General features: G+C 34.7%; 1 protein-coding gene across 6 annotated transcripts in view; it reads right to left on the bottom strand.

Moving 5' to 3' along the window:
* Positions 1 to 20,492, bottom strand: part of WDFY3 (WD repeat and FYVE domain containing 3) — a 281,573-nt gene that overhangs the window by 131,307 nt on the left and 129,774 nt on the right. For all 6 annotated transcript variants that reach the window (XM_060114184.1, XM_060114194.1, XM_060114198.1 and 3 more), the window contains 6 exons: positions 19,688 to 19,849; positions 15,383 to 15,575; positions 13,855 to 14,041; positions 11,978 to 12,144; positions 3,138 to 3,605; positions 2,136 to 2,237 (listed from right to left, as the gene is read on the bottom strand). In XM_060114184.1, coding sequence (XP_059970167.1) covers positions 2,136 to 2,237; positions 3,138 to 3,605; positions 11,978 to 12,144; positions 13,855 to 14,041; positions 15,383 to 15,575; positions 19,688 to 19,849 — 1,279 coding nt within the window. The remainder of the gene's footprint in view (positions 1 to 2,135; positions 2,238 to 3,137; positions 3,606 to 11,977; positions 12,145 to 13,854; positions 14,042 to 15,382; positions 15,576 to 19,687; positions 19,850 to 20,492) is intronic.

Here is a 20,492-nt window from a genome sequence, read left to right on the forward strand (position 1 = left end):
TTTCTATTTGCTAACTTCATAAGAATTCTATAACCTTAAAGTGAGTGTAAGTCAAGTGCCTGAGATTTAGCACATGGAAGGCCAGGTTTACTTACTTCCTGGCTGTCAGGTAGTGCCCATTAGACAATCATAATGGCTAATAATTTTTTGAATACTTACTATGAGTAAAATACTATTTTAAGTGCCTGAGATCACACAGCTAATAACATCTTTCTTAACAAGGAAAAGACAGTCAATAAGAAAAGAACTTTGTGAAAATGTCTGGCACGCTGGGAGATGGATTAAGTGACATTTGGTCTTATAGGGTCAACTCTTCAGTGGAATTGTTCAGTCTCTTCTTATGTAACTCTAGATCATGTCATAGAAAGCTAATTTGCGAAATAAATTGTTAGTACATCCTCGTTACATTTCTATTTCAGCTAACTAAATTTAGTTAATGGAAATAAGGAGATTATGATACCACAGACAAAATGTTAGTATCATACCCATTAAATTTTATCATACTTATTGTTTGTATTACCTTCTAAATTCATTCAACTCTGCACTGGCATTTACCAAAACTGTACTTAAATAATTACTTATACAATTATGTTTACATCTTTCTTCATCAGGTTGTAATTCCTTTGAGGCAAGAATTATCCTTTTTTGGGGGGCTGCGTTGGGTCTTCGTTGCTGTGCGCGGGCTTTCTCTAGTTGCGGTGAGTGGGGGCTACTCTTCGTTGTGGTGCGTGGGCTTCTCATTGTGGTGGCTTATCTTGTTATGGAGCATGGGCTCTAGGTGCATGGGCTTCAGTAGTTGCAGAATGCAGGCCCTAGAGCACACAGGCTTCAGTAGTTGTGGTGGGTGGGCTCAGTAGTTGCAGTGTGCAGGCTCTAGAACACAGGCTCAGTAGTTGGGGCGCGCAGGCTTAGTTGCTCCGTGGCATGTGGGATCTTCCCAGACCAGGGATCGAACCCGTGTCCCCTGCATTGGCAGGCGGATTCTTAACCACTGTACCACCAGGTAAGTCCAAGAATTATCTCTGCATTTTGAACGCCTAGTATGGTGTCTAAGACACATGATATATTTTAAATATGTTGCATATTGGGCTCCTCCGCATTCAGGCAAATAGGCATGCATTTGTGTGTTTGCTAGTTCATTTATTTGTTCATTAACTCATTCATTTCTAGCTTACCATAACACTTAAAATACAATTCAAGTTCCTCAGCATGGCCTAAAAAAGCTCTATATGCTACCAAACGTAAGGTAGATAGCTAGTGGGAAGCAGCCGCATAGCACAGGGAGATCAGCTCGGTGCTTTGTGACCGCCTGGAGGGGTGGGATAGGGAGGGTGGGAGGGAGACGCAAAAGGGAGGGGATATGGGAACATATGTATATGTATAACTGATTTAATTTGTTATAAAGCAAAAAATAAAATAAAAAAAATAAAATAAAATCACATATTAAAAAAAAAAAAAAAAAAGCTCTATATGATCTGGGCTCAGCCTACTCATCTGAACTCACCTCCTCATCACTTATTCCTTTCAAGTTGTATTGACATTGGTGCCTGGGAGGTTTTTGACATCGGCTAAAATTTTAAGTAAACTTTTTCAAAAGCAAGTGTCATATTTTATAAATACAGTTGGACTGTTTATTAATGACAGGTAGAAAAAGACTGAAGAAAAGTTGAGATTAAAGATAAACAAAAGATTTACTGAATCCATTTTTACCTGGGAGAGGCAAGTTTTATTCTTTTCAGTATTTCCCTAAGGTTGTAACATTATAATACTCTGACTTGAATTACTAAATAATTAAGAGAATCACCATGTTTTGGAAAATATTTAAATAAGCAAAGTTATTTGATGAAGAGTCTGCACTATATAAGTAAAAAAACAGAAAAAGAATACTTCAAACACAAGGCATACAATAAAGTATAAGAATATATTTTGAAGTAATAATAATGTTATATATTTTGTCATTCATAAACTTAGGAAGGTCAAAAGTATTGCATTTCTAGAGATATGATGGTGCCCTCACTGAATCAATAGTTTTTCCTCTAAGTGACAGGAGCATTTCAGAAGCAAGAATCATTACAGAAGACAAACCAGAGGTAATATCCTCCCCCAAAGCATTTGCTAGAAAATTTTCTAATTACCTGCATTTGTGTTTGACCCTTGAAGAAGCACTGTCAAGGTCTCCATGACCAACAAAGCCAGGTGTTTTTGGTCTTCAAATGAACTATTATTTCTTGAGTCCCCTAGGAAAAAAGAATTAAAGGTCCAAATCACAGAAGTTATAAGCTTATTTTTATCTGGATTTAGGATTTTTTAAGTAATTTAAAAAATAATTCCTAGCACTTTTACCATCAACATAACTTACATAATACAGCCTTTAAAAATGATACACATGTCTACCAGCTACCAAAAGTGAAGTCAAAATCAATGTTCACAGATTTCATTTTGGTGTGGCTAGAAAGCTACAGCTACCTAACAAATATTGAAAAGGAAAATGCCAATCAAAGTAAAATGTATCCTTCTCACAGGTACTTTCCTAATCAAGGAGGTCAACAGAAGAATGCTAGATTTTAATGCACCAAAGAGAATGAATAGTTTATGAATAGCGCTGTCTATTCAACTTGCATTAATTCATTCAACACGCTTAATACTAACTGCCAGATACTATGCTTTAAACAGATTTATCATAAAGGACGAAAACCATCAAATTTAAGGTACCTAATTATAATACATATGTGTATACATAATATCACTAAAAAGATATATTTATTTGCTCTCTATAATTAATAAAAACATTTCAAGGCACCTAAACATCCCAACTGTTCCTAGAAGCTTTTTTTATTCCCTCTTAGAAACAAAGTAGTAGACATTGGTCACATGGATCATAAATGTTCTCAGTTTTTACCTTAAATTCTCTTCTACCACGACATACTTCTGTACCCCCCAACCCCCTGCCTTTCCCCAATTCCCCAACAGAGGCTGAATGAACAAGTTAACTTGTGGGAAACATTCACAAGGATCTCATAATAATGCACATTATTAAGTAATTCAAATCAATAACAAAATGACAGGCAAAACATGAACAAAACACCCTGCTCAAAGCCCTTTGTCAAATAAAAATAAAATTATGGAAAGTGCTTTACCTTGTTCATTTAGTGCCTGAGTTGGATCCTTCAAGAGGGCAGCATATTTGTGCAAAAGGTTTACCATGACCTCCAGAAGGCCCACCTCCCTGAACACGTCTTTAAATATGTAGTCGTGTCGTGTAAACTTAAGAAGTGTTTTCATTGCAATAATGCTACAGTGGTAAGAAGAGCTAGATTTTAAGAGGATGCTAACACTAATAAGTTCTTTACAAGGGATATAATTTAAGCTAAAAACGACAAACTCCAGCATCTCGAAGTATTTGTTTTGTACTTCTGGGAGTTTAGAAATCTTTTCTGCAAACTGTGACAGTGTGTGCTGTGACTCTAGGATGAAATAATTGGCATTGTCAGCCATGTAAATATTTGTGATGGCATCAAGAATGATGTGGGCAAGGAAGTTGGTTTTTGCTTTTAAAAATGCATTCTGAAGAACTGCAAAGGCCTGGACGTTTCTCACACTGTGACCTAAAATAGAAAACAAGAACATAAAACTCAGTGCTATGTGATATTTTCATCGTGGCAAACAAGTCTATTTATTTATTTATTTTTAAAATATGGAATTTAATAAATTTATTTATTTTTATTTATTTATTTTTGGCTGCGTTGGGTCTTTGTTGCTACATGCAGGCTTTCTCTAACTGCGGCGATTGGGGGCTACTCTTCATTGTGGTGTGCTGGCTTCTCATTGTGGTGGCTTCTCTTGTTGTGGAGCATGGGCTCTAGGCACACAGGCTTCAGTAGCTGTGGCACACGGGCTCAGCAGTTGTGGCTCGGGGGCTCTAGAGCGCAGGCTCAGTAGTTGTGGTGCATGGGCTTAGTTGCTCTGTGGCATGTGGGATCTTCCTGGACCAGGGCTTGAACCCCTGTCCCCTGCATTGGCAGGAGATTCTTTTTTTTTTTTTTTTTGGTAAGCAAAATAATATCTTTATTTTTTTTAATTTAATTTTTTAACATCTTTATTGGAGTATAATAGCTTTACAATGGTGTGTTAGTTTCTGTTTTACAACAACGTGAATCAGTTATACATATACATATGTCCCCATATCTCTTCCCTCTTGCATCTCCCTCCCTCCTACCCTCCCTATCCCACCGCTCTAGGTGGTCACAAAGCAAGGAGCTGATCTCCCTGGCAGGCAGATTCTTAACCACTCACTGTGCCACTAGGAAAGTCCCAAAACAAGTCTATTTAAACAGATTATGAATTGTAACATCTATCAAGTATTTACTAAGAATACATCCTGTTTTCACCAAAGGTCTTCTTTGTCTTCAACAGCTTCAGTCATTTAATTAAAAATAAATTAACACTGGGCTTCCCTGGTGGCACAGTGGTTGAGAGTCCGCCTGCCGATGCAGGGGACACGGGTTCGTGCCCTGGTCCGGGAAGATCCCACATGCCGCGGAGCGTCTAGGCCCGTGAGCCATGGCCGCTGAGCCTGCGCATCTGGAGCCTGTGCTCCGCAACGGGAGAGGCCACAACAGTGAGAGGCCCGCGTACCACAAAAAAAAAAACAAAAACCGCCCCCCCCAAAACCCAAAAAACCCTAATTAATTTTTTAATGCAGCATTATGAATATTCTGATTCCAGAATAGTATATATTGAAACATCAGACTATTTTAGAAAAAATAAAGCAAATTATATAGGTCTAGGCTTCAGAGTTTGGAAATGTGCAGGAGTGTCTTTTTATTATCTGTAAGATTGACCTTGACTATAAGAACAGTTACCTCTCAATGTGAAAAGACTTTCAGGCTGAAGAGGTAACAGGCATGAGAACAGCAAAAATGGCAGCAGGAAAACAGGAGGGGAAAAAAATTCTCTAAGTTCCAGTTTTACATTTTTAATTATAACATTAGAACTTTCATGAAATTTTAATTCGGAAAGTTATTTGGTTTTCAAGCTGGAAGTGCAATTTGTTTACATACACATTTGTTAAAGCAATTTATGGCCAGCTACTAGCTATATTTATAAATATCTGATTTTCAAACACACCAACTGGAAAAAACAAAAATCTGTATATAATAGCTCTTGTGAGGCAAATTAGTGACAATCATTATAAAGAAATTAACATAGGAAATATGTGAGGCAAATGAAAACAAGCGTTTGTCTATAAAAACTGTCCCCAGGTTCACAACCATTAGGAATATAGAGCATTTGCAAGAGTGACCAAACAGTTAACACAGAGCCTTACAGAATCAGCTGCATTTTAGAAAGAGGATAAACACAGAACGAGGAAAAATACAAAATGGGTTAGAAAGACTGCTCAGAAATTCTGGTTTGGACATTATCTGAAAAATGCAAAGATTTTAAAAAAATCTTCAGTCTATATGTGACTTTAACTTTCTATTTGTTTATAACATACAAACTTATTCCATGTGTGCCAAATGTCAAATCCTTCCTTCTAGTTCCTCACTAATGTGATGCTTGCTCTTGAGTACATCTTTACTTTTTATTACCTGCAGGTAGTCAAAAACCAAGCTTTGATAGACTGATGAACATACAAACGTACAAGTCTGACTACATGTGACTAATAAGGTTAAAGAATAACTCTAATCAATATTTTGCATCTTTGGGCTATATGACAATATCAATTCTCACCATAAAGAAAGGAGTTAGAAAGAGCTGAACGTAGGGTAATGTGGCAAAATTTAGATTTTTCCGAGTTTAATTTTCATGATCTGGTTTTAAGTGATGTCACTGACAAAAGATAAGGCATATTAACCACCAACCCCAAAGAGCTGAACTGGACATAATGTGTAAAAATACACACAATTAAAAGTCAAATGTAGGGGCTTCCCTGGTGGCGCAGTGGTTGAGAGTCCGCCTGCCGATGCAGGGGACACGGGTTCGTGCCCCGGTCCGGGAGGATCCCGCATGCCGCGGAGTGGCTGGGCCCGTGAGCCATGGCCGTTGGGCCTGTGCGTCCGGAGCCTGTGCTCCACAATGGGAGAGGCCACAGAAGTGGGAGGCCCGCATATGGCAAAAAAAAAAAAAAAACTCAAATGTAAAATGTGGTAATCCTCGCATATAAAGATAACAGTAGAAATGCAGTGATCAGAGGAATTTTGGCTCTTTGTAATTTCTTTTTACTTACAGTAATGAATCTGCTCTGATTCATTACTTACTCCTTAATCCCCCTTGTTATCCAATTCATCTAGGGGCCATTAGCAAGTCGTTAAAGTAGGTTGATCAGAGTAAATGACCAAGGAACATCAAGACTAACTGGTCTCCAAGACCAGCTTCAAGAGCAGAGCATTTTAACCAATGGAATAACCAATCAGTCTTATACTAACATGTAAAATTCAATCATTCCTGTGACTAATCCAGAAAAAGATTTTGTAATATTATTTCCAAATTTAGTACACCTTATATACAATGAAACTAAACAGAATCTAATAATTTGGCTTTCTATCAGGAAAAAACGATCTAAAGGAATGTCAGAACTCTAATTCCAAAATCAGTGGCATACACATTTGAAGTGTTGATGGTATCAGGAGTAATTATTCAGGACTGTCATAGCCATTAAATTCCTATAATATTTAATTGGGAAGGGAGCATAATTAAATCTAAAAGAAAATTAAAAGATTGCTCTATATGAGACAGGAATATCTCCTAAATGTTGACACATAAATGCTCTACTATTTTAACTAAACAGATGTATCCTGTTTAAGTTTCAAAATTTGCATTAACTGACTAAAATCTGTTTAGCACACAAATAACTAAAATAAGAGTAAAGTAAGGAAATCATTCTAACAGATGACAATCACCATCTCATTACTCTCAAGTCTATATAAGCAGAAACAAAAGAAACTCATTATTCTAAGGTTTAGAAGAACAAGTGTATATACAACAAAGAATAGAGCTTTCCTATTTCAGAATCTAATGTAAAAGTGAACGATTGAAAAAAGAGCCTATATGACACAAGCATAAGCAAAATGTAAAATGAAGTAAGAATAAAGGTCTAAATAAAGAAATGCAAGTGTTCATTCAGTAAACAGACACTGAATATTATTTTGCAGATTCCAAGTCACCAGAGTTAGATTCCATGCAACACCGCAGAGGACTGCTCTGAGGAGTAGAGATGAATAGAAAGGTGAACAGTTACAAAGACACCTATGGAAATCCAGGTGAGTGATCTGCACAGCCTCAACTAAGGTAGTGGCAGTAGGGCTGTTACCAGAAGGGAGGAAATTAATAAATGTTTAGGAAGTATAAGACAGAAAGTAACGAATGAATTACACATGTGAGTGACCAATCAGAATGACAGCTGGTTATAGACAATCCTCAGGGTTATACTCCCGCAAGCCAGCTGAACATGAGCCCTGGCCACATTTGCATCCAATATAAAGTGAACCAGAATAGATAAAAAGCTCTCCAAAGTAAACCCATGATGAACAATGCAAGGCACTTTGGTTACTAGCGTGAACAAAAATACGAGAAAGGAAAAAATACATTATCCTTTTATATTGGTTAATGTGTTATGAGAATTAATATGTTACAAGACAATGCTTGTAAAGGTGAAGCCACAGAAGAGTTCTGAAAAAGACAGTTATGGTCTTTTTTTATGAAGAGATATATTCTGTATTAAAAATGTATTAAAAGCACTCACTGTGTTTAGGGAACAAATTTGGAAGCTATGGAGAGCTATGAATTACAGAGTACAACCTTGTAAAGATGTTTCTAGCATAGTTAAGGTAAAAAACCACCATGGAGTTGTTATTAAACAGAAGAACTGCTACATTTTTCTTTAATTTCCTTCTTTGGAAAAATCTATCTGCTGGTGAGGATACAAAGTTTTATAAAAAGCATTTGCTATATAATATAGAAACAGGAGTCATTTTCAAGCTTTAACATACACACACAAATACATTTACCAGCTTCACTAATAACTCAGTCTACTTTTTCTTTTAAATTTTATATTTCTATACTGTTTCACTTGACCTAAAATCAGCAGTAAAAATAAGGTAGGTAAACTGTATCTATGTATAGAGCAATATAAGGCAGATATATTCATGTTTTCTCATTTAAATGTAATTATCAATGAATGGGTAAAAATTCCTTGGTAACAGGAATTTTCTTTTCATAGATAATGAAAGGGAAACCAGTGAAGTCAAAGAAAGTACTCCCCGAAGTACCCCTAAGAAATAACTGACAAAAAGTATGATAGTGTCAATATATATCAGAATATACACAGTTCCAACTTATAAATAATCCAGACCAAAGAGTTAAAATCTGTAAAGGACTATCACTGCCTCATTCTATCAATGTTTAATAAACATGGCCTCATCACAGCTGGATTTCCTCATCTCCATTCCTGTGCAATAGTCCATTATCTCTCCTATAAACTACAACAAGCATCCAAAATGAAATTACAAAAACAATTTTATTCACAACAGTATAAAAAAGAATAAAATATTTAAGAATAAATTTAACAAAAGAATTGAAAGTTCTATTCAATGGACACTATAAAACATTGCTGAGAGAAAATACTAGGACCCAAATAAGGGATAGTTGTACGCTCATGAATTGAAGGACTCAATACTGTTAAGTTGTCAAGTCTCTCCAAACTGATCTACAGATTCAATGTACTCCCAATGAATATCTCAGCAGGCTTTTTTTTTTCAATAATTAACAAATTATTAAATTCATATGGAAGTTCAAAGGACCTAAAATAGCCAGAATAATTTGGAAAAGGAAGAACAAAATTGGACAACTTAAATGACTCTATTTCAAGACTTTAAAGATATAGCAATCAAGACCATATAGTATTGGCTTAAGGAAAGACACATTAATGGAGCAGAACTGAGAAAGAGTTCCAAATGTACCGTTATATAATCTTTTTCAATAAAGAGTCCTAGCACGTGTGCATATCCATATTGGGAAAACAAACAAACAAACCTTACTTCCTACCATATACAAAAATTAACTTGAAAGGTATCATAGACCTTAGTGTAAGAGTTAAAATATGAAACTCCTAGAAGAAATCAGGAGATCTCAGTGAATTTGGGTTAAGATTTCTTCAGTATGAGGCAAAACCCACAAAATATTTTAAAAGTGATAAACTAGACTTCATCAAAATTAAAAACTTGTGGGCTTCCCTGGTGGCGCAGTGGTTGAGAGTCCGCCTGCCAATGCAGGGGACACGGGTTCGTGCCCCAGTCCGGGAGGATCCCACATGCTGCAGAGCGGCTGGGCCCATGAGCCATGGCCGCTGAGCCTGCATGTCCAGAGCCTGTGCTCCGCAATGGGAGAGGCCACAACAGTGAGAGGCCCGCGTACCACAAAAAAATATAAAAAAATAAATAAAAATAAAAACTTGTGATCTTCAAAGATACTACCAAGAAAAGGCACATCAAGACTAAGAGAACATACTTACAAAATGTATGTATCTTATAAAGGACTTATCCAGAATATCTGAAGAACTCTTAAAATTCCAATGAAAGAAACAATCCTATCAAACATTAGACACAGAGATCTGAACCGAAGTAGAGACACAGACAGCAAATAAGAACATGAAAAGATGCTTGAAATATTTTAGAAAAAGGTAAATTATAAAAAAAAAGATACTATTACATACTTGAATATCTAAAATTAAGACTAATAACACCAAGTGTTTCTGAGGATGTAAAGCAAACTTTCATACATAGCTGATGTGAATGCAAAACGGGACAGCCACTTTAGAAAATAGTTTGGCAGTTTCTCATAAAGTTAAACATAGATCTACCATATGAATCAGTAATTCCACTGCTTGGTATCACCCCAAAGAAATGAAAACATATGTCCACACAAAGACGTGTTTTATACGAAAGTTTCTGGTACATTTATTCATGACAGTTAAATAAACACCATCAACTGCTGAATGGATAAACAAATTGCAAGATATCTGAACAATGAAATACTATCCAGAATTAAAATGGAACTTCAGAAATATGCAATAACATGGATAAATGTTGAAAATGAACAAAGCCAGATACAAGAAACTACATAATTTATGAGTCTAGTTTATGAAATTCTAGAAAGGGCAAAACCAAAGCAGATCTGGGAAGGGGATAATGAGGGGGACACTGAATACAAAAAGGAACAAGGAAACTTTTAGAAGGATGGGAATATTCCATACCATGATTATGGTGGTGACAGCACAACCACATGTATTTACCTAAACTCATCAAACTCAACACTTAAAATGGATACATTTTAATATATACAAATTATACCTCAATACTGCTGACAAAAAATAAGATTCCATATTCCCTTTATGTGGAATAGAACTATCTACTTTAGCCTATATAATAACTCTACAAAGTAGGTCATGGGAAAGAGATAATTTTAAGTTATAAATGAAACTCAAAATGATCTAGCTTGACCCATTCATTTTATAGAACATTACATCAATGTTTCTGAAGAAGAAGCTGATATCTAGAAAGGTTAGGTCACTCATGGTTACCTGAATTCTGACTCTTAGGGCAACGTCCTTTCTAGCTAACCTTGTTTTTATAAACATGTCACTGAATTCTCAAAATAACCCCCAGAGGTGCTAGGTTATGTACATATCATCCCTGTTACGGATGAGACAAAATCAGGCAGACATATGAGGAAGGTTAATTTAGATGCATTAATTAGCTCATTATAGTAGTGTAATTACAAAATTATACTTCTGTAACTAAATATTATGTCAGTGTTACAAGCAGATTGAGTAATCAAATGAAACAATGAAATCTAAAATAGGATGTATATTGCTGAGCTACTTTTAGTTTGAACTCATAGAAAGAGTTAATTGTAGAATACTCAAACTAGAGTCTACGAATTAGAAGAGTTAATTTGATATTGTTCCTTAACATTAAATAAAATGAAGCCTTGAACTGCTCAGTAAGATATTCCTAGATTTTGCTTATTTAAAAAGTTCTGTATAACCTATACACTGAGGGTACATCTTATGGAAGTAAGTTTGACAACTTCAATCTAAGTTGTGACTTTTCAATATAATTTTCTCCAGTAAATTAAATTTAGGATATTCTAGTATATCTATTTATTCTCACTGACTTAAAAATTTATAACTGCTAGCTTCTATGTCATAAAATACATAGATAATGTACTGTGAAATTTAAATAACCAGACATACTGATATTTTTTGGCTAGTTAAATTTTACATGCAAATATCATAATTGTATTGAATACTTAGTATGTAACAATAATGTGAAAGGAACTATTAGAGGCCTGTGGGCTCAGATTCTTTCAGAATGGTTATTATGCATTTAAAAAATGAAAATAAATAATAAACCTAGCTTGCACTCTTACATAATTAAATGTTATTAATTATACAATAAATTTTCTTAGTAAAAGATCACTAGATGAAGAACCAAAGTTAGGAAATCTGAACTATAAAATTTATTCTCTGATCCGAAAATATGTAATGTAACTTCTCTGTACCTAGGTTTGCTTAAATAAAATATAAGCATGTACACCTGTGTTTTCTATATACCTCCTATATAGATACAGATATAGAAGTCAGAGTGTGAATCAAGTTCCATCCACATAAATTGGAAATGTGTGGAGTGTCAACATTCGACAGAGGCATGTTTGGATTATTAAACTGTTTGAACATTAAAATGAAATACTAAAATATAAATCTTACTGCTTTTTAAAATATTTTCATATTATTTTCAAGTATTTGATGTGCTAAAGACTGTCACTCAAGAAATTATACCATAGAAAGCACCAACTTTAATGAAAAACAGCATATTACCTTTCTATAAATAAAAATGAAGAGCAATCAAAATCTAATTCATTCTTTCTCTATTTCTTTAAGTGGCTCAGAATGGGGGGAAAAAAAAAAAAGACTCACCTTTGCCTGCAGGCTGAGGTACTGCAAATCCAGGCAATAAAAAGGGTGCCCCTGTGGTAATACCAGCTGGTTTTAGTTCACTGACACCATATGTTGTTAGGGAAGTTATCAGATTAACCAGATCTTTCAAGGCATCTTTGGATTCTGCCTCTTTTGCTTGTTCCAATCTAGGAAAAGTATGATTTAGCAAATATGTTTTCTCTTGTGTTGTATTTTCAAATTTAATACAGAAAGAAAATTTCAATTTTATATGCAATACATAAATGTATAGAGTACTACAAGAAGTTTCTTCTTACATTTTTTCCTATATGAAAACATACTATTTTTATAAATCTACAAATTTTATTATAAGATATGATGGTGCATTTGAAAGAAATTATACCAATAGTCAGGACACCTGATAAATGCTGATTTTGCCACTAACAGTATTATTTTAGGTAAATCACTAATCTTTGGTATAGAAAGTCTCTATAATATAAAAGGATTAAATATCTCTTACGTTCCTTAAGGCTCTAAGGTTATAAAAGTTTCACTGTTTGTAACCAAAAACCTTATCAACCATTTCTTTCCTAAGAAATTTTCTCTGTTAATTTTTTTTTTAACATCTTTACTGGAGTATAATTGCTTTTCTCTGTTAATTTTAAAAAGTGAATTCCTTGGGAAGATTTGTAAGACTTTATCTGTATTTCATTAATTAATTCAAATACTCACATTAGAGTACATTTAAATAAACTTCTGAGTCTCTAACAATTTTTGGAAAGTCTTATTTCCTTTAAAGTTGTTTTTTTAATGTGAAAAGTTTTGTTTTAATAATATTTTCATACCACACACAGAATGTTGTAACCTGTTTTTTTTCATTAACTAGTGTTATGCACATGCCTCTCCGTGTTAGTATAAACTCGCAATAGATATGCTGTTAATGGCTATAGAGAGCCAACCATAGATTTGGGGAGTGGAGGGTGGGACAGCTAGTAGATACCAGAATTCAGGAGCACCAACATGCAAAAAACTTTGTGTGCCTTAGAATTATATCTTTAGGATCAATAAACGTAAGTGAAATTATTTTGTCCAAGAGTGTCAACATTTTTAAGGCTCTTGAATTCTCAAAGGACTGCATCAATTAGTAAGGTGAATTAGTTATGTCATAAACTTTCATATGTCCTCGTTTGGAAATTAGGATATATATGCAAGATTATATTCTTGGGGGTTGCCTAGTATTAAGTAATGGCAATGAGGTCAAACTGGTGTTAGAAAGAAAAAGTTTACAAAATAGTGCTGGTTTACAGTAAATCAAATGATTTAAAAATAATTAATGGCCCAGGAACAACTAGCAAGACAGGAGTATCTTCTTCCTAATAAACTTGTAACCAGCCATTTTCCCAGTATATACATGGAACATTTGGGATGAAAAAGGCTAGTGAAACATTTTTAGACTGACATTGGTTTTATATATACATTTGTAATGTCTCATTCAATCTGCAAAATTACTCGTTATTAACTACATTAATAATAACACTGGAGTTACTGATAAGGAAAATCAAAAATATAATTAAGCAAGAAGAGTTTACACTTCAGGAAGATGTTAATTAGTTCATTCAAACTCTTCTCCCTCAGCTAATAAAGAAGAGCAGATTTCTTCTTCACATCTGACCACTGACTCCACGTTTGCAGCCTACATTTTCCAAATTAAATTCATACTTTGAACTCTCTTGACAGAACAGGAATAAAAAGAAGTGATTAAAGCTAAGAGGATAAAGTATACATTAAATAAGTGATTGGTTGATTTCTTCTTCCCTATAAGACCAAACTACATTGTTTCCTTTGATGAAAAGGCTGAGTAGAAATTTAAAATATATTCTTAAATTATGGGGTTTTACCTAAGCAAGAGATCACAAAGGAAACTGTATCCTTGCCATATCCGAAAATCATCCAAAAGAGTTTGGGAAACATCACTGGAATCTTTGAGGAAACAAGAAAGCCCAGCAAACATTTCAACAATTTCTAGGGGAGACAGGTCATCTGATTGCTGCATATTCTGAACACACGTAGATAAACATTCTTTTTCTGTAAAAATAAAGAACTGAATAAGTATATACATGTATAATTTGTCAACTGCTTAAGAAAATTTCCTTCATTCTTAACTGGTGTTTAATAAAACATTAAATTTTAGTGTATCTATAAAATATTGTAAGATAAATGTTACACATTCTAAAAGCAAATGTAAGATTCAAATTGATTGAGGAAGCTCTGCCTCTAAGTAGTAAACAAAGGGTAATACAGGAGGTGTTAAAAATTAGTTACATTTATTACAGTTTTTACATCATATTTAGATGTTTTACTATTCAACAAAATGACTGCCTGCTGCCATATGATACTTTTGATCTTCATGAATATAGTAAAAAGTGGAAAAAAAAACTATCTTGTAAGTTTAAGAAGAAAAATCTACTGATTAGTTAGAAGTTCAAATTAGAGTGAATATAGACTACTGACATACAGAAATACTTAAGGAAATAAAGTTTTAAAAGTTATGTTTGTAGTATATATTTACTAGTTTAAAACACAGTTATACCCCATAATGACTTTTGGGATTGGAGGTGTTTCAAAGAAGACATTCCCTCTCTTACCTTTAATGAAATTTATTTGCCTTAAGAGACCCAGTGTCACGTAACAAAAACTAACAAGATTTAACATAAGAACGCAGGCAAGAAACACTGAATGACTCACTGACCTCAGGTAAGTGAATAGTTGTACTAAAAATTATTTTGAAAGATTTTTCAGTTTATGTGTATCTATATCTGTATCTATCTATCTATATATAGATATATATACACATCTATATATATATATATATATATATATATATATATATATATACGTAAATGGACTATTTGAGATGCTACAACTGTCTCCTATTTCTCCTAATTAGACATTTTAAGGGATAGTTGACACATATTTATATATGAGTTAAACAGAATGGACAATTTCTCCTCAGTGCTGATAAAGAATCTACCTAATTTTATTTATGCTGCATCGGACAGATTGTCTACTTATGAAATATCTTCAGAAAGACTTTAACTGTAGCTTCTCAAAAAAACTCTTTTTATTCAGCAAAAAAGGAGGGAAGAACAGGCTATGACATAGAACTTACATTATATTACAATCGACCATTTACATAACAAAGCAGTTATTTTAACTCTTGTAGATATCCATCATTTGGAACATGAGAATTTCTTATATCTGAAATGCCTCACAAATAAAAAATAAATTTTCTTCTCCTGACATACTTTTAATTTAAAATAGAATCTTTGGAGAATTGAGAGATAAAAACAAATTTCCCATCATATGAGGAGAGAAAAGTGGAGGAAATTCAGAGCACCTAAAATGAATACATTACGAGATATTCACCGTGAATATACTTCACCACATTGACACTGAGACCATGACGGGATATGGTCATAAGGACTTCTCCGGCACTCTTCCTCCAAGGCAGGTTATAGGGAGGGCACCAAGAGGTTATTGCACTGAATAAAAGCTGGAGATCGTCTTTTTGAGCCAGCTCCTCGGCCGGAGAAACAAAACTGCAGAGTTTCACTAAGATCTAAAGAACAAACAAAATATGTACATAAATAAATGAATGGTTGGGGAAAGGGAGGAGCTAGAAAAGGACTAGACTGATTAGTAAAAACTCTGAAAGTTCAGGGTTAGTACTGAGTGATATCATTAAAGCCACAATGATGAGTGCTCTAACTTAGGCAACATTAAAAAAGACACCTACAATTTAGAAGTGTGTTATGGTAAGACAGTTAATCACCTCTACTTTTATCAGCTTATTTAAAAAAAAAATCTTCTATGTTTACCATCCTCTCTTTACCATGGTATTTTTTTTTTGCATTGTTTCACCCTATCATGAAACGGAATAAATCAAAGGTTAACTTTCAAGATCAGCATTCTAGTTTTCTATCGATAATTTGGTTCCTTAATTCTTAGTTTGTCTTAGGTGAAATGTAATTTTCTTCTCTAAAAGGAACAGTTTTAGGGAGACAAGAAAGTAAAAATAGGTTTTTTAAAAGTAAAAGTATTCTCAAATAGTTCCAACTTCTATACAAGGAGAAGGGGATATTAGAACTAAAAAATCATCTTAATTCAGAAGTATCAGTTATGTCTAGTAGCCAAAAATCTTCTAAAGCATGATTCAACACTTCTTAAACCCTGGAATGAGAACTTATTCCTTACCTATGGTTTGCAAAATACACACTGCACAAGTGTTTACAGCCCTAAGGGCCTGCTACTTGGAGAATGCAGCTATGGTTTCTGCCCTCAATGGACCTTTTTCTTCTAATCTTGATTTGGTGTCAGAAAAAGTTAATTTTCCTTCTCTGTGCTAAAGTTTCTCATCTAAATATTTTTTAAACTTTATAAAATAAATAAAATAAAATTGGAGTATTTTAATATTTGTGGGGAAACTACTAAACAGAAAAAAGTATTTGAAGTATCATGTTTTGTCCAAGAAAGCTAGGTCTTCCTTTTCCTATTTCCTTCAATGCAAAATTTTACTTAAATACAAGAATTTCTAATTCATAGCTGCCAAATATCAGGGAAAAAATTAAGAATTCAGAGAAACAACAAAATATTTATAAAATCTGTAAGTACAGGCAATCCCCCCCACCAAAAAAATGTCTGGAGACACAGTTGGATACCAAATTTCCATTCATAAATGTAACGTGTATCTTTTTCCATATGTGTTAAATGCAACAAAAAAGATATATGAAAAAAAGATAATCAATTGCAGCAAAAAAAAAAAAAAAAAAAGGCTCAGAAGAGTGTATTGTTGATTATCCTTTTTGTTGGTTTTCACATTACCCTTATGTGATTAGAGGGACAGATGTCATTTCTCTAATCTGTAACATAAAAACAAACCTGAAAATAAAATACTTTTTTCCAAATCAAATCTTTGTTCTCAAAAATAAGCTAGATTTAATTCCTTGATGTTGACTCTTAAGATAACTAGTTCTTAATCTTCAAAGGCAAAAGGATTCTTAAAATAATCTAGTATAATCCTTTCAGTTTACTGAAGAGAAAACTGAAGAGTCTACTCATTCCTTTTTGGCCCCTACACTAACCATTTCTATTTGTAGGGACTCTGTTATAAAGTCCAGCCAACTGTGGCACAGCAGTAATTGGCCACATCAATGCAAATGCAAAAAAAAAAAAAAAAAAAAAAGCCTACATGAAGCAGTACCAACTGCTAAGGTCCCAGGAAACCATCTGTCACAAAATATAAACATAGGGATTTCATCTATCATAAACACTATGTGTTCTGAAAACATTTAATAAGTTGTGTCCACTGTTTTTCTAGACAAAATGATGAAAACAATGTCCAGCCTGCAATGAGGAACTAAAAAAGGTAAGTGAGGCACTAAAGGAGTACCAGACTAGGTGGTGGGAGAGCTGGGCTGTAATCACTGCCATGCACCTGCTGTGGATCGGTTTCCATAACTGTAAATGAAGCATTTCATTTAAATTTTCTTTTGAGTTCCTTTTGGCCTTTAACATTCAATGATTCCAATATGCTAAAATGAATCTCACATTTAGTTCAAAGTCAGCACCCAGTGTTTTCAGATATAGAAAAAATTAAGTTTTAGGGAAAAAAATCTCTGCTACTTATTTAGTGTTAAATATATAAAATTCAGCTGCCTCATGTTGTGTCTAAGTGAGATGATGGATGTTCACTAAACACTGTGGTCCTTATTTCATGATGTACGTAAGTCTAATCACCATGCTGCACACCTTAAACTTCAACAGTAAGTAATTATAGTTCAATAAAGTGTAAGTCAATTATAGTTCAATAAAAGTGGAAGAAAACAAAAATTCGGCTTCCATTGATTGCCTAAGGTATTAATTAGTTCTACAGAAGGGCTTTATTGAAACAGGGCTCTAGTCTGATTAGCAAAGACTAACCCACTCCATTCATCAATGTCTTAAAATAGCTTTAATTCCTATGTGGTTTACTCTCTTATTTATTCCCACTGCTCTTCTTATCCAATCTAATTGAGGGGTTAGATAAACCTTAGGTCTAACCCCATTTCTGCCATTCACTCACATCATCATTTTTGAGAAAAACAGAAGCTCTGAAGTCATGGATTATCTTGTAAATTAACACGAGATAAGGGATGCTAAACACCAGCACAAAAGTATCTAATAAATCAAGGTTCAATAAATATTTTTTGAATTAGTATTTTATTGATAATCTTGTCTTTTCCTTTCTAAACCGTCTTGGTCTCCCTCTTCCCGATCTTCATTGCTAGACCTCAACAAAGCCTGGAGCATTCCTGGAGCAACGACCCCAGTTACACCAGGTGACATCAACATGGGTCCCCAGCTCTACTGCACCTACTGCAGATCCACTGTCCTCTCTGTTCTCTCTTCCTACTCTCACAGATTATGGAGCTGGTGGTGGCAACAGCAGGAATCACAATTATTTATTAAAAAATAAATATTTTTATTTCATGTCTACTATGTCTGAAGCAAAGAACCATAGCTTGGTTATTATTCATTTAACCTTTTCCCAAATCCTTGGCATCTTATTTCAGAAAACAGAACTCAAACAGGTGTTGGTATTTTAAATTGAGGCATAAAAACACATAACAAAATTTAACCATCTTAAATCATATGCAAATATAGGGTACAGTAGTGTTAACTACATGCACATGGTTGTGCAAATCTCCAGAACATTTTCCTCTTGCAAAACTGAATCTCTGTAACACTGACCAACAACTTTCTTTTCCCCACCTCCCAGCCCCTGGTAACCAGCACTCTACTTTTAAAAGTTTGACCACTTTACTTATAAATGGAACCATGCAGTATTTATCGTCTTGTGTCAAACGTGTATTTTTACATGGACAGATTATATTCTAAATGTTTGTAGTTTGCTTGTTTTGAAAATTTTCTCCCAAGAAAGGATATCAAAATGATGACAATATTTCCAGGCTAGCTAACAAAGGTATACTTAATCTGCTAATGCTATTAAAAGAAGAGTGGCGGGGCTTCCCTGGTGGCGCAGTGGTTGAGAGTCCGCCTGCCGATGCGGGGGACGCGGGTTCGTGCCCCGGTCCGGCAGGATCCCACATGCCATGGAGCGGCTGGGCCCGTGAGCCATGGGCGCTGAGCCTGTGCATCCGGAGCCTGTGCTCCGCAACGGGAGAGGCCACGACAGTGAGAGGCCCCTGTACGGCAAAAAAAAAAAAAAAAAAAAAGAGTGGCAACAGTGGGAAAGAAGGGCTTTATAGGCAGGGAGCAGAGGAGGTGGCAGCAGCCACTAAAATAAACTGTCTTTTCTAAGCTAAATATTTATAGGATAAGGACTTCCTATATATAGACAGCAACAAAACAGAATTTCTTGACATTAGAAGAAATATTATGCAAAACTTAATTATATTGTCAATAAAAGTTGTTTAGTTCATTTTAGAGATGTTTTTGCTATATCAAAGGTAACCTCTGTTCAGAGAAACAAACTTGTTAATCCCTCATCCAGTATTTTTCAAAAGAAATGTGCAGATTCAAGAAATGTGACAGATGAGATAAAGTGAACTTATAATAAACAGGATGAAATACCATAGAAAATGGAATAGGCAGGACATCTATTTAAGGAGTGTACCTGTTACACTTTAAATAGAGTGGTATAGACGGGCAGGCAAATAGTACCTTCCATACCTGTACAAAAACTTTCTGGAGTAGTCCACGACGTTCTGCTAGAGGTAGCTCATTCTGTGCACCTCCAACTGCCTCAGGCACATGTGGAAGGTCAAAAAACAGATATAAACATTTAACCAGGGTGGAAGGCACTGACATCGTTGTCATGCAGTCCACGGTTTTCTGGAAAACAAACCGATAAATAAGTGAATAGACAGATAGACAGATAGACATAACTGTACTTGGTATAGCTAAGTAAGCTCAAATTTTAAGCCAGAAAATTATATATCAAAATAACTTTTTTTTTTTTTTTTTTTTTTTTTTTTTTGCGGTATGCGGGCCTCTCACTGTGGTGGCCTCTCCCGTTTCGGAGCACAGGATCCAGAGGCGCAGGCTCAGCGGCCATGGCTCACGGGCCCAGCCGCTCCGCGGCATGTGGGATCTTCCCGGACCAGGGCACGAACCCGTGTCCCCTGCATCGGCAGGCAGACTCTCAACCACTGCGCCACCAGGGAAGCCCTATATCAAAATAACTTTTTAAATGCCTGAAAAAAAATTAAAATGACTCCACGTTAACAAATACATATTTCCTATTTGGACAAATTTGCTGTAACCAAATATTGAGAAGTTTGTTATTTAGTAAGGTATTTATTAGGTTGACTATTAAGAGGCAGCATGTTTCAAAGAACATAAACTTTAGGATTTAGAAAAGATTTTAACCATGAACTTATTAGGCAAACTAATTTTGTTAGACCTCACCTTTCTCTCCTATAAAATGGATATAATAGTACATATCGCTTAGGGTTAATATGAGGGTTATATAACA

Source organism: Mesoplodon densirostris, chromosome 1 (genome assembly GCF_025265405.1).
Source record: "Mesoplodon densirostris isolate mMesDen1 chromosome 1, mMesDen1 primary haplotype, whole genome shotgun sequence".
NCBI lineage: Eukaryota > Metazoa > Chordata > Mammalia > Artiodactyla > Ziphiidae > Mesoplodon > Mesoplodon densirostris.